Source organism: Eptatretus burgeri, chromosome 13, assembly GCF_056783735.1.
Source record: "Eptatretus burgeri isolate ZD-2024b chromosome 13, Ebu_testis_v1, whole genome shotgun sequence".
NCBI lineage: Eukaryota > Metazoa > Chordata > Myxini > Myxiniformes > Myxinidae > Eptatretus > Eptatretus burgeri.
Window position 1 is genome coordinate 17,304,243 of NC_140973.1, and position 14,619 is coordinate 17,318,861.

The 14,619-nt window shown below is 40.4% G+C and overlaps 1 protein-coding gene across 6 annotated transcripts; it reads left to right on the plus strand.

Annotated features, from left to right (window-relative positions):
- Window positions 1-336: 336 nt before the first annotated feature.
- On the plus strand, window positions 337-14,394 carry LOC147013954 (uncharacterized). 6 transcript variants are annotated; one of them, XM_085851377.1, is made up of 7 exons: window positions 337-1,064; window positions 4,875-4,957; window positions 5,356-5,389; window positions 6,670-6,750; window positions 7,092-7,190; window positions 10,844-11,032; window positions 11,374-14,394. In XM_085851377.1, the coding sequence occupies exon 7, from the start codon at window positions 11,380-11,382 to the stop codon at window positions 13,420-13,422; it is 2,043 nt and encodes a 680-aa protein (XP_085707503.1). In that variant the 5' UTR covers window positions 337-1,064; window positions 4,875-4,957; window positions 5,356-5,389; window positions 6,670-6,750; window positions 7,092-7,190; window positions 10,844-11,032; window positions 11,374-11,379; the 3' UTR covers window positions 13,423-14,394. The 6 variants fall into 6 exon arrangements, with proteins under 6 accessions (XP_085707503.1, XP_085707501.1, XP_085707505.1 ...); XM_085851375.1 differs by lacking the exon at window positions 5,356-5,389; XM_085851379.1 differs by lacking the exons at window positions 337-1,064; window positions 7,092-7,190 and having other exon boundaries at window positions 3,342-4,957.
- The last annotated feature ends 225 nt before the right edge of the window (window positions 14,395-14,619 follow it).

Below are 14,619 nucleotides of genomic sequence, written 5' to 3' on the forward strand. Positions count from 1 at the left end.
TGGCCAATCAATAGTCATACCTGACATTCAGACCTGACACATACATACACACATACATACATATACACATACATAATACATACATACATACATACACACATATTATCCCTGTGTTGTAAGAGGCGACCAGGGTTGCGTCAGGAAGGGCATCCGGCGTAAAACATGTGCCAAATCACTATGCGGATCATAATGGATGATCCGCTGTGGCGACCCCTAACGGGAGCAGCCGAAAGAAGAAGAAGATACATACACACATACACATACATATACATACATACATACACACACATACATACATATACATACATACATACATACACACACATACATACAAGATAAGAGTTTTAGTAATATATAGATGATATTCTTTTCATGCAAATGGTTTCAAATTCAGGGCTTGAACTGAATATCCATAATTTTGTGGCCTGAATGGATCGAGACATGCCAGTTTTCAATTTTTATAACCCCAGTCAACCACTGAATTACAATATGACCCAGGGGATAAAATTCGATGAAAAGAGGTACTGTTCTAGTGTGGTGACTTCAATAGCCACAACCGACGGCAGCCTATGATGCTGCGAAAACAGATAACGAGGAGGGCACTCGGTAGAGCGTATACCTCCGCCAGGCTGAACAATTTACGTTTTGCATCCCAATGAAAGGATCCGGACTTGAACCAAAATCTCATCGGCTTGTACTTGTCATGTAACCAACTCATCTTCCTAGTTTTGTCATAACCACTAATCTCTACACCTGGATTGGTCGCGTCCACAGTGATTGTATACCAAGGAGTGAAGTCACCGGAAGTTCACTTTCCGCCATTTTGTCTCCCCCAAAACATCACTGCAGTGAATACGAAAACAGCAGACTGGCAGGAAGAAATCTCCAAATGCAACCAATAAACTTTGCATGTAACTCATGCAAAGTTTTATTAGTTGGTGTGATGAACTTGTGGAAATCACAGACCTCGTGTGACCGTGAGAGAATGTCACTTTGCCTGGTTTAATCACCTTTTACGTCTGTGCGCTGACAAGGATTACAGATTTACAGACCACACCGCACCGGTAAGCTTACTAACTCAAGTCATGAACTATATGATAGTAACTTGTTCAATCATTGTCATGCTATTCCTGCATGCCGAAATTATTGAAAACTAATTGATCTTTTCGGGCAAAAAAAATCTCTTTTTCATTACAGGGTAAAAAAAGTCATATGGTCTACGTTTACGAGGGCACTCTGAAAGAACCACTTTTGCCATTCATGTTCAGCCATCAGTAAAAAATCACAGACTTAATTGCTTAGAAATGGAAAAGTGTTTGCACAGACCCCCCCCCATGAAAAGCTTCCACAGGAGGGGGGGGGAGTGGCATCTCACAGGCAGTTGCTTCATCAGTGCAGAGCTGAAACTGTTCCCTGAGCTACATGATCACCAGTTTGACACCGCAGTAGATGACAATCATGTTCACTCGTACCGGTAAAAATTGCATCATCATGTTAGTCTAAGATCAAGCTATTCCATATAGGGAAACAGAATGCTTCCACAAATACTAAATATCCATTTTGTACTTGTTGAAACCACAGAGGAATGATAAACCCTATTGCTCATTACAATTTTATATTTAGAGAATGATCAATATTTACAGGGAATGGGAGAAATGAAAAAAAAAAACATTACAAAATTTTGCATCCCCCTCATGTCCGCTCAAAATTTTAAGGCTCACCCCCTCTCTGTTTTCAAAATTTTCTTGCCCCCCTCCCCGTGTTTTCAAAATTGTCCCCATTTAATACTTCATGTTCCAAACAAAAATTTCAGATTCCATTCTGAAGGTTCTCCAAAGCTTGGATTCTCCCTATAATCCCCCTGTGTTATTGATTGGTCCCTTACAAAAAAAAGATATTATCACTGCACAAAAAGAAAGTTCACACTTGTTTGAGTGTCATAATTTTAATACAATCAATTAAAGAAACTAAAATTAATATGAACATATGAAGAATATTGTTACTTGTGAAAAAAACTGATTATTTGAAATCCGCTAGATCCTGACGAGTTTGTGAAGATTGGTGCAAATCAAAAAGTTCCAAATTCAATGAGATTATGCGGGGTGAAATTGCCTAGCTTGGGATGTTGCACTCATCTGAATTTAAGTGGTGGCCAGCGTGTTTCATCGATCTGAAAGATGCCTTCCCTTAAATGCTGGGTTTAGTGAAGGTTATAAAACGTTTTTACAAAATTTAACCTCCGCCATCAAAGATGGACGGAGGTTACTGTTTTCACCACTGTCTGTTTGTTTGTTTGTGAACAGTATTACGGAAAAAACTCCTCGACAGATTTCGACGAAACTTGGTGGGGGGATTAGGTATGGTCCAAGGATCATGTCATTAGATTTTGGATTTGGTCCAAAGTCCAATATGGCCGCCATAGCGGCCATTTTGAAAAAATATTTTAATTTTTGTTTTTGCATTTCTACATGTTTTAAGTGATTTCTAACTCCCCCCCCCCAAAAAAAAAATTGTTAGAGAAAAAAAAACAGAAAATTTTGCAACTTTTTTTCCAACAAAATTTCGATTTTTTTTGCATTTCCACATGTTATAAGTGATTTCCAACAAAAAACATGCCAAAATTATAATTGCTGCTGATTTTGGAACTTCAGGTGGATATACCCACGTAGAATCAATTTCTGTCTCAAGGAATCTAGTTATGACGAATGAATTGAGTATGTAAAAGTTAAAAGTAAAAGGGAAAGTTGCAAACTATAACTCTGTGAGCACTGTTGACATCAAATTGAATGAATGGGATATCAGGTTCACTTGAGTGACCTAGCAGTATTGGCGGCGGAGTTTTTGCACTCTACCGAGTGCTCCCCCTCTAGTTTACAATGTTTTCAAAATGGTTTCAAAAATCTTTGTTCATAATATTGCAAAGTTGACAAAATATTCTTTATTAATATTTGACAAAAATGTTTTACACTAACATTTAGACTACATCCTTTGATAATATTTATTTTAAAACGTTTTCATAGTCTTATCTAGACTCAATATTTTATATCATTTAAACATTTTTAAAACTCTTTGGAAAAATGTTTTGTTTGCTGGTTTCCATGTACGTATGTGGTAAAGTTTTCGAATGAATCTCCATAGTGTACTATGTAAATGTTGTCTTTTTGATATTTGTTGTAAGAGGTACTGCATCTTAAAATTAAAGCAATTTAACTCATCAAGCTTTTATGTGATTTTCATCTCATTATTTACATGCATGCTTTGCATTAGGCCATTTCATTTCTTTGAAAGTGTTCTGTAAATGTTAAGGGCAATGAAATAATATGTAAGCCTATTGGGGGGTAGGGATGGAAGTTTGGGTCGGGCAGAATAAGTTTTTATATGTATACCTTTATGTAGAATTGGGTGAGGATTTTTTATTTTTTTGGGTCTCGACTAGCGGGTGATGATATTTTTGTTATCATAAAAACTTCCATGCCCCCCGATAATCTAATGGTACACCTCTTATTTTGGAGAGTGACAGATTAAAAACCAACAAATTAAACCCTTTAAGTTTGGAAATTTATTCACACATGCCTTCCCAAAAATCGCTCGCCGATGCGAAAACAAATTTTCCCCACAAAAAAAAAATCATTTCCCCTGCACTCTCTTTTGTACATTAAACATTTTGACCCTCCCACTTATGTTGAACCAAAATCCCCCCCCTCCCGACCATTTTTCCCTCCCCTACTACAAAAACTGTCGAGGTAAACCTAACCTTAAAAAACACTAAAAAAAAGTTTTAAAAATCCCTTAAAAAAAACGTAATAAAGTTGAAACTTTTAAAAATCCTTAAAAACATTAAGAAACGTAGAATAACATAAAATTGCCTAAAATAACAAAACATATTTTAAATAACATAAAAAAAACATGACTAGTTTTGTTTTGTTATTGATGAAGTGACCTGGAGCCAAATGTAACTTGGATATTAGGCCTATGTTTGTTTTCCGACCCAACCCTGTGTCGGGCCTCATAATATGCATTGATCGCCTCCTTGCAATTGCCAAGGAGCCCCAAGGGAATTTTCCGAAATTCGATCGAGTAATAGGAACAGTAATTTACTTCAAAATCCATTAAAATATTAGACAGAAGTTGAAATATATTTGAAGAAATATATTTAGCAAAATCGGCCGGGCCCGGTTCAACGTTTCGTGTAACGACAGTTCGCCTCTTTTGGGGGAGACAAGATGGCGGACAGTGCACTTCCGGTGGCTTCACGCACGGAGCCGTCGTGACCAATCCAGGTGTGAGATCAGTGGTCATAAGTCGTCCATAACTTTTTGAGATATCGCGCTGTCCATCTATAGTCTATAGTCTATACCAATAAATGTCAGTGTGCGTCCGTCAGTAGTCAATCGGGGTGTCTCCTCCATAACTCCAAAACCATGAAACTTAGCAGCCTTAAACTTGACATGCATACTCAGAAAACTCCAAGGGAGTGCATGAGTGAAAATTTGGTGTTTGGGTTAATTAAAACACCCCTTTTTGAAGATAATTAACGGCCTTATTTGGTGGTCGGGGTAGCTATCATTTCTTGAAGCGCGACTGTGTCGCTGATGCAGTGCCCCTCTACCAGTACACACACTCGAACTGGTACTCATTTTTGCCGACCTCGGAAGGATGACAGGCTGAGTCAACCCCCTGGAGTATTAACTCAGGACCCTAAGATCCCAAGCCGCCACCCTTACCACTGAGCCAACACCAGGCTACGGCCTTATTTAATTCTTATATCCTTTATCAGGCACATCCTCGGACACCTCACTCTCCCTCAAAGGGGGTCTTAATTCGCCATTTTGAATCAGAATTCAGGAAGCCTTGGGTTGTTCACCCACCAACAGGCAACGTGAGCTGGGTCTTCCAAGGGCGTCTGCAGTTGTTTACGAGTGCATGTTTGTCGAGACAACGATGTCCTGAGAAGAAGGTAAGTTGTGTGTTTTTTATGATTTATAATTATTGAGTTAATCTTTTAAAATCGGGCCGAGCTGACGGCGTCGCGAGTGAGGCCTCAGTTAGATGCTAGGCCTCGGTTAGATGCTAGGCCTCGGTTAGATGCTCGGCCTCGGTTAGATGCTAGGCCTCAGCAATTTTTTTTTGCTAATAAAGGTGTCGAAATGAAATTTTTTCATGCAAGTTGTGTATTTCATCACATGACTAATGTTATAAGCTGTTAGATTATATTATAAGGATTGTGACATGGATGCTTTAACAATCGCGTTTTACGACGTTGGAAAGGATTTCTGAGAATGGAGGTTTTTTGCTTCGAACGGTCTCACGTGTTTATTTGAACTTTAATTCAATTTATGTTTTCACTTTTCACAGTCGCAAAGGTATCTTGACTCTCGATTGCAGCAAGGTTTGTGAAAATTAAGTTTTTTTTTGGCGTTTTGTGCGTTAATACAAGCAACGTTTAGAGCTTCCCTATGCTTCCAAACGGCCTCATGTCTTTATCCTAAGTTTTATTCGATTTCTGGTTTCACTTTTGTTATTCGCTAACGTATGTTTCGACTGGAAAACGATTTCTGTGAAAATCCGTTGAAGCTTGATGAATTTAGGTCGTATAGAGATTTTGTACGGGGAATGTGAGGCTTCTCGAATGTTCGAAGCGACCTCATGACCTTATGTGACTCCAATTTGATTTCTATTTTAACTTTTTATAGTCGCTGACAGATTCAAACTCGACTGCAACAAACTGTGTGAAAATCCGACCAAGCCTTTTTCATCAGGGAAATACATTCACTTTCAAATAATGGAGATGGACCTTAAAGGAACACGATATGATATGCATTCGCTGCTTGACCTCGTTCCCTGTCCCCCAGAGAGACTGCTTATCCATAGCATCTGACATCTGTGTTTATATTTTCAGAGGCTTGGCGAAGTGCTCTACAGAGAATCAAAGCAAATCTGGTTAAAAAAACATACATTTTAAAACGGTTATAACGTTTGTGCGGATCGCCAGCCAATGTGTCATGTGACCACGTATACAGACAGACCTGCAGACAGGGTGGTGGCGCATCTGTAATGTTTATTTCACAGGTGATTAAACTTTGCGATGTCTCCAGGGTTGTTCTATGTTCAACAGCAACTCTTTTGTGGATGAAGTCATTATTTGAATGAATTAATTTGATTTCTTTAACTGCCACAGGCTTGGGTGAAGACTGGCTTTAATATTAAAGAGCTCATTATATATATATATATAGTATGCACCCACAGCTTGGCTATGTTGGAACAGGCTGCAATGATTTCTTAACGATAAAGCGCTCAAAAATGTTTTTCACTTTCCTCACTCATTTTCATTCCTTCGAATCTTTTATAAATTCCTGGAGACTTCAGTGTCCGTGGCTTCATTTCATTTCCGCACATACGATAACCTCTAGAATCTCTTAAAATTCATCGTTTTGTTTAACCTTTGCGTCCTCTTTCCTTCTGCTCTATCCTCTCCATCTCCTCTCACTTCCCTCCCTCTTCTCTCTCACCCCACCTCCTCTCTCTCTCTCCCTCCCTCCCACTTTCTCCCCCCCTCCCTTAATATTGCCATCAGCGAAGTGACACGTTGCATTCGCTAATCTAATATATAAAGCCCATTCTAACCACTGATTCATTGATTGACTGATATTAATGTTTGGTACTTTCCAGGTGACATAGAAAGATAAAATTTCCTGCGTTGATGGACATTGAAGTGAAAATATAAATAAATGAAGAAAAAAACAAATGCAGGTGAGCGACCCAGAAAAGGGGGAATAACAGTTTGTTATTCTTTACAATGTGTAAGCATAGCCCGCTCGTCTAATATATATATATATATATATATATATATATATATATATATATATATATATATATATATATATATATATATATATATATAGTTATGGATTTCAGAATCCGATCTGACAAACGCATACAAACATCTAGGTCCTCAGACAGTTATTTCTCTAAATGCATGTCTAGGATAGATTCATCCCCATGTCTGGTGGGATTCTAACTTTGATGTGTTGAGAAGGGTAAATAATAGATTCCCTCTCTTATGAAAAGCTTTTTTTTTCTCTTTACGACAGACACATTCATGCGCGTGAGATAGCCGTTAGCCCAACGGAGGCTCGACAGCCACCTCTTTCCATCGACGTTTGACACCCCGTTCAGCAGCTCTGTGGACGGTAACTGGCTCATTTTCGTATCGGGCTGAACATTGAGGTGATAATTGTTGTTGACGTTTTATGAGCGCTTCACGTTTTTGCTCGGTAACTCTGGCAAATGGCTGCTTTCTGCCGTTCGTCCAGCACCACAAACATGGCATCGTAGATCAGGAATGATCGCGGGACGGGCGGGTTGTCACATGTAACGACATGCAAATGGGCGGGGTGGATTTGGCTGGAGTCTGCTTGAGGCTCTGCCCAGACGGGCTTCCAATAAAGAGGACGAGAGGACCGTTTTTTTCCAGTTAGTTGGCGATAGCTGGTTGCGGTTCTGACAGCTTTGAGAGTCAGTTGGTGAAAACTGGTTGCGGTTCTGACAGCTTTGAGAGTCAGTTGGCGATAGCTGGGCAGCGGCTATCGTCGGTTCCAGTCAGATGGTTGATGAGCTGGTGACAGTTGAGTTTGTGACAGTTGATGACGGCCTTGCAGCCTTACAGTTTCTCACAGCTCCTAACAGCTGTCCGTCGGTTGTGGTTCCTGGTGGCTCCTGACGGTGGGTGATGCTCGGACCGTTAATGCTGGTTCTGCTTGAGACCTACTCTTGGCGTACCTGATTCTTGGGGGTGACGTCGACTGGCATTCAAGCCTGTTTGCGAGTGGGTGCATGGCAAGGCTGGGCGCTGGCAATGGACAAGGCACGCTCACACATTTCAGGTTGTTTTATTTGACGTACGACGACTTCTATTTGGTGAGCGAGACTGGATTTCTCTTTCCCCCCCCCCCCCCCCCCGAGTGATCTGCTGGGTACCCTTGTCTCCTGTTTAATTGTTAATTAAGGCATAGTGATAAGCATCTGCTCTTTGTCTCTTTTTCTATCAGTGCCTGATTAATTCTTTATTTGCTTGCAATTATTTTGACTGATTTGAATTTCCTTCTTTTTACCACAAGGAAATAAAACGTTATTTTGTTTTTTTTTTCCTTATTAATAAATTCCTTTGTTGACGTTGCACTCTGTCCGTGCTCGTCCTTTTCTTCCATTGATCCAGCATTGTCCGAACCGAGATAGATTGGGAGGTAAAACACACAAATTGACCTGTAACAGTCAATGTTTTATCGCACCAGCGATAAATGCTCGTCCGCCCCAATTTGGATCTAATCAGGATAAGATTGGTGCCTTGCCAAGGGCACGCTCTCCATTAAGGAAGCCACGTGACCTCTAATTAGACGGTGGACACTGGAACTCGTGGTTAACTGAGTGGCGTTCGTGGTTCTAAAGCAACTCACCGTACCACGAAGATAATTGTGAGCGGTGGCCCCAGGTCCGGCTCTTCCCAGGACAAACAAGGATTAACCCCCTCATAATACACTCGGTACCTGTGGCCGTAACGATATATATATATATATATATATATATATATATATATATATATATATATATATATATATATATATATATATATATATATATATATATATGTATATATATAAACGCACCAAGCGATTGTTACTATTTTACCTCGAACTCATTAATACTAAATCTTCACAACAATTTGGTTATAGAATCCATGACAATTGAGCATTAAATTTCAAAGAGTTCCTTGAGAATTCTGGCGACAGTCTTTGCGCTACAACAGCCGACACAACCGAGGTGTCACTGTCAGAGTTCACACAGTCAGTAGCGGGTGTGTCCACCGTTGGCGTCGCGCAGAGCGGTGCATCTCCGGCGCATGGACATCACCAGATTATCGATGGTGGCCTGAGGGATGTTTTCCCATTCCTCCTGGAGAGCCACACGGAGCTGGCGGACGTTCTCTGGGACTGCGTAACGTTGTCGTACGCGTCGATCAAGAACGTCCCAAAGGTGCTCGATGGGCGACATGTCGGGAGAATATGGAGGCCAGTCGAGGACATCAATATCCTCCTCACCGAGGAAGTCCATGCAGATCCTGGCAACATGGGGGCGAGCATTGTCGTGCTGAAACGTCACATGGTGAAGGCGCACAAACGGTACGACGATGGGTCTGAGTATCTCGTTCCTGTACCGCTGCCCGTTCAAGTTGCCTTCAATGAAATGAAGCCGAGTGCGCTCTCCATGGCATATGCCTGCCCACACCATAACACTGGCACCACCGTGTGACACCCGACGAAGGACATTGGCGTCAGTGTAGCGCTCCCCAGCCCGACGCCAGACGCGGAGTCTGCCATCAGCCCGATACAGCTGGAACCGTGACTCATCGGTGAACAGCACTCTCCTCCATCGTGCGAGGGTCCAGCGCAAGTGAACATTGGCAGTCCTCGTGGCCGGTCGGAGTCGATCCCGGAGATGTTGCAGCCTCATGTGACGATCCTGACCGGCGGTGGTCACACGTGGTCGCCGGGCATGTGGGCGGTTCATGGTGCTTCCAGTCTCTCTGAGGCGCGTTCTCAGGCGGCTAATTGTGGAGTGGTGGACATTGAAGTGTGCTGCAACGGCCCGTACTGACGTCCCAGCATTCAGCATGCCAATGGCGCGCTCCCTCAAGATTTGTGACGTCTGTGGCATGTTGACATTTGGCACCAGTCCACATTTGGGGAGGCCTTTTATAGGGCAAGCTATAGGGAGTGTTTGTGTCCTGGTCATGCTCACTGACCATCACTCTGTCAAGCCCCATGGTGCTCATGGGAAGGATTACTCAACGTGTGAGTCCACACACTCAGAGTGGTCAATTTCAATGGGAACATCTGTCTTGAGCAAAACAAAGGAACCATTGCTCAAACGTATCATCGGTTTGACCATTTTCCCATAATGGCAATCTTGACTTAGATATTTAGGTTGGTGCGTTTATATTTTTGTTCAGTGTACATATATATATATATATATATATATATATATATATATATATATATATATATATATATATATATATATATATATATATATATATATATATATATATATATGCAATTCCGCAGTTAGAGGGACATGACCCTAAAATTTCAATTTGTTTTTTTCCTTGATTTTTGTGTGTGATTTACGAAAGGACACATTGATGATTCAGGAAAAAATATTTTTCAGGGTATATTGATAGTTTTAGGTGGTGAATTCACCAATTTTGAACAAGAATTGTTCCAGATAAATTTTATCAGCAAAATCTCCATAATGGCAAAGAAGATATCTAGTCAAATTAAATGCCATTTTCTTTCCAAAAATATTGAATTCATAGAGGCAGTGTAGTGCTTTCATGGATATATTAAGTAAAATCAACCTACATATCTTTAAAATGCAAACATGTGTGCATTTCCCAACCCCTAGAAAGTCATGTAACGTTACTAACCGAAAAGTGAAATTATTTACCTCCAGAGTGTATAAAGTGTCTATGAATGATAATATTTCAATTTTTCCTGCTGTGTCCAATGACTAATTGAAATATATAAATAAGTATTACTTGTCATGATAGAAGTTAGAAATAACAGCAATCAAAATGTGTAACGTTACTAACCATGTAACGTTACTAACCAGCCTTTGTGTATTGTAACGTTACTAACCATGAAATAAGTGAATAAGACTCGAATAGACAGGTCCTGGTCAAGACAAAAGTGACAGTAAGACAACAGAGGGCAGTATGAAGACAGTGGGGGGGGGGGGGAGGGGTAAATTTTGGAAACATGTGGCTGATGCATGCTTTATGTTGCAGTGACCAGTGCACAGTACATACTCTTCAATACATGGTGCACAGTGGTGGTTACAATGGAGCGTACCACATGACTTGTCTATCTAGTCAGTACAGAATTCTTCCATGCGGCATAAGTTTTTCATAAAACCTGTTCATTGTGATACTGGGAAGATCCTTGAGTTCCAGCAGATGATCAAATACACATTGTAGGTAAGTACTCAACATTTCTTTTGTCTTCATATTCAATATCTGTGATAAATTTACTTCCCTATTGCCAAGTGAACCATGTTTGCTGTTAAACTAAATATTTGAAAGAAAACTGTTGTCTGTGATATATATATATACTTGTACATTGTATTTGGAAGTACTTTTGCATACATTCACTTTGTTGAAGGTATTTGATAACGTTGTGAATAATTAGGGCCTATTCAGTTTTATGAATAACCAATAATTATGGCTTAATTTGGGGGAATTATGATTTGTCCATGACAGCATTTTGAAATGAAACTGCACATGGTGATTTTGTTTTATGTTATATTGCTTCCTAACAGTTCAACATGCCGCAGTTTTTGACAAACAAAGAAAAGCAGCAACGTTACATAGAAAACTTGAAGAAAACTGGTAGATATCAGGAATACCAGCATAAGAAAGCACTGGCCATGAAGAAAAGCAGAGAGAAGAAAAAAGAGCAGGAAAAAGGCCTTCCGAAGAGGGAGAAAAAATTGTTAGAAAAAGAAAGAAAGGAGGCTACTAGACAACGAGTTGCCAAGCACAGAAAACTGAAGAAAGACCAGGCACAGAAATCAGCAAGTACAGGACCCTTCAACAGTGCCATGGCATTTGCAAAAGCCACTGCTAGAGCTCGTCGAATGCTGGATTCATCACTTCCCTCTCCTCCCAGACGAAGAATAGCCGTTTGTCGGAAGTTGTATGAAGCAGAATCGAGGCAGGGAACTGACGTTCCATCAACTTCATCAGCAGAGAAAAACAAGCCTGGCCCAGCACCACAGCTAGGTGATCGTGATGTGAAAGTCATACATGAGTTCTATGAGAGGGATGATGTCAGCTATCAGGCACCTGGCAAAAAAGATGTGGTGACCATATGGAATGATGGTGACAAGAAGAAGATACAAGCAAGATACCTCACATCATCCATCAAAGAGACTCGTGCTTTCTTTTGCGAGGAACATCCAGACATCAAGGTTGGGTTTTCAAACTTTGCTGAATACCGCCCCAAACACATTCTTCTAAGCCACAAAATACCCCACAATGTGTGTTTGTGCAAAATTCACGAGAATGCAATCAATGTCTTCAGTGCATTGCACAAGAGTGTGCCTGCCTTCCCTCCATATACGCGAGAACTCCCAGCTTCCTTTCTCTGCACAGATCCATCAAGGGAGTGTTGGATGAATGAGTGCGAAAAATGCAGAGAAGGAGCTGGATTTGAAAGAAACTTCAAAGCTGTCTTCGAGGAGTGCATGAACTCTCCAAGTTCATGGTCCCAATGGGAGTCAGGTGATGATGGGAGAATGAAGAAGATTCTGGAGGAGGGAACTGTCGGTGAACTTCTTCATCATGCCATGACCATTCTTCCACAGTTCCTGAAGCACTGCTATGTAAAACGTGAGCAGGCAGCAGTGTACAACGAGCACAGGAAGAAGGCCTCTGAATCTGATGTGCATCATGCAGTCCTTCAAGTCGACTTTTCTGAGAACTACACCTGCCAAGCTCAGGATGAAATCCAAAGTGCTCATTGGAACCAACGTCAAGTGTCGCTTTTCACTGCAGCACTCTGGCACTCTGGATCCCTTTCCTCCCTTGTGCTGGCATCGGACAATTTATGCCACTCAAAGGACACCATTGTGGCATACCTGGATGTACTTCTGGATTTCCTTCCTGACCAAGTATCACATGTGTCGATATGGTCAGATGGTTCAGCATCTCAATTCAAAAATCCCTACATTGCTGCAGCATTGGCATCACTAGAGAAGGCTCACAAGGTGCATATCGAGTGGAATTTTTTTGCCACTTCACATGGGAAGGGACCCGTTGATGGAATCGGTGGGTCAGCCAAGCGTTTTGTGTGGGACAAGGTGAGAACACGTAAACATACTGTAACTGATGCAAAGAATTTTGCAGAAGCTGCAAGTACCATGAAGAATGTGTCTGTTCGTGAGATTACTTCCAGTGAGATCGCAAAGAGGAACGAGAAGCTGAACCTTGATGTCATCTTCAGTGAAGCCAAGGCCATTACTGGCATAGCAAAGATGCACTTCTTCAAAGTGGTAAATGACGAGGTGGTAGCCTATGTCCTGAGCAGAGACAAGCACGATGAGGCAACCCAGAGCAGCAGTGAGACCATTGCAGCAGTGGGAGACTGGTTCATAGTTGAGTACGATGGAAAACAATTTCCAGGAGAAGTTCTTGCTGTACGAGATGGAGAGTTCCAGGTGTCAGTAATGGCACATGTCGGGAAGCACTGGAAATGGCCTTCAACTAGGGATGCTATTTTCTACATGAGACACCAGATGATTGCCCCGTTGGATGCACCAGAAGTAGTGAACAATCGAGGGCATTTCAAATTTTCTGTCCCAATTTGAAATTATTGTACGGTGGTTTGTCAGGTGTAATTACATTTCAGGTACAGCGAACAGACTTTTGTTTTCACGTCAATGCAGAGATACGTTCAAAGTGGTCTAAAGAAGAAAAAAAAACATATCACATATCTCTAGACTTGAATAAACATGAATTCAAATACTATGATGTAAACTACTGTCACAATATCAAATGTTGCATTATGGCCATACACTGTACATACTACATACCGGTACATTAGTTTTTGCTCTTTGGTTTCTTTCCCCTATATGAAAGGTACTCTTGAATGAGGAACACATACAATATGTACTGTTTTGTTCAACTTGTGAATTCCAGTGAATCACGATGAATTGTGATCAGCATAGTTATGGATCTGTGGATATCACTTGACCCAGTCTTTAAAGTGGTACTCTTTTGTTGTTTGTAATTTATTGTAACTTTTTCTTGTCTTTAAGTACAATGACACTATACTGCTTGAGTTTGGTGATTGAAATAAGAGTTTCATGTCTTATCTGATGTTTTTTTAGCTTATTTCACATTCTCTTGAGGAAAAATGTAATGATTTGAGATTAAACATAATTCTGTGAGTCATTGTAATCACTGGACAAAGTGTAACGTTACTAACCGTAACGTTACTAACCATGATTTTTGTTCCTAATTTTCAAACAAAGCTAGAATGAGAAAGGATATTTAGGGTAGCTATTGCCCTTAAAGCTAGAAATGAAAAAATAGAGTTGATATGTTTCAAGCTATACCAATTTTAGCAAACTTTTCATTCAAAGATGCTCATCAATTTTTCATGTCCTTTTTTGTAACGTTACTAACCGGCATTAAAAGCAGTTCTTTCTTCTAGAATGTTTCATGAAATGATTTCATTCTTTGCTCTGTTCTACGTCTAGACTAGGTTGATCTCTGGTGACATTAATGAGACTTTACATCCACAGATAGAGAAAGGACTCTTATCTAAATAATGAGAATGTCCCTAAAATGTAACGTTACTAACTGCGGAATTGCCCATATATATATATATATATATATATATATATATATATATATATATATATATATATATATATATATATATATATATATATATATATATATATATCATTCTAACCACTGATTCACTGACTGACTGTTGGTGTTGAGTGACGTCGAAAGCTGAAATTTTACGTACTGACGGACATTGAAACCGATACACC

Coding starts and splice junctions, on each gene's coding strand:
- LOC147013954 (XM_085851377.1), top strand. CDS start 11,380: ATGCCGCAGTTTTTGACAAACAAAGAAAAGCAGCAACGTTACATAGAA.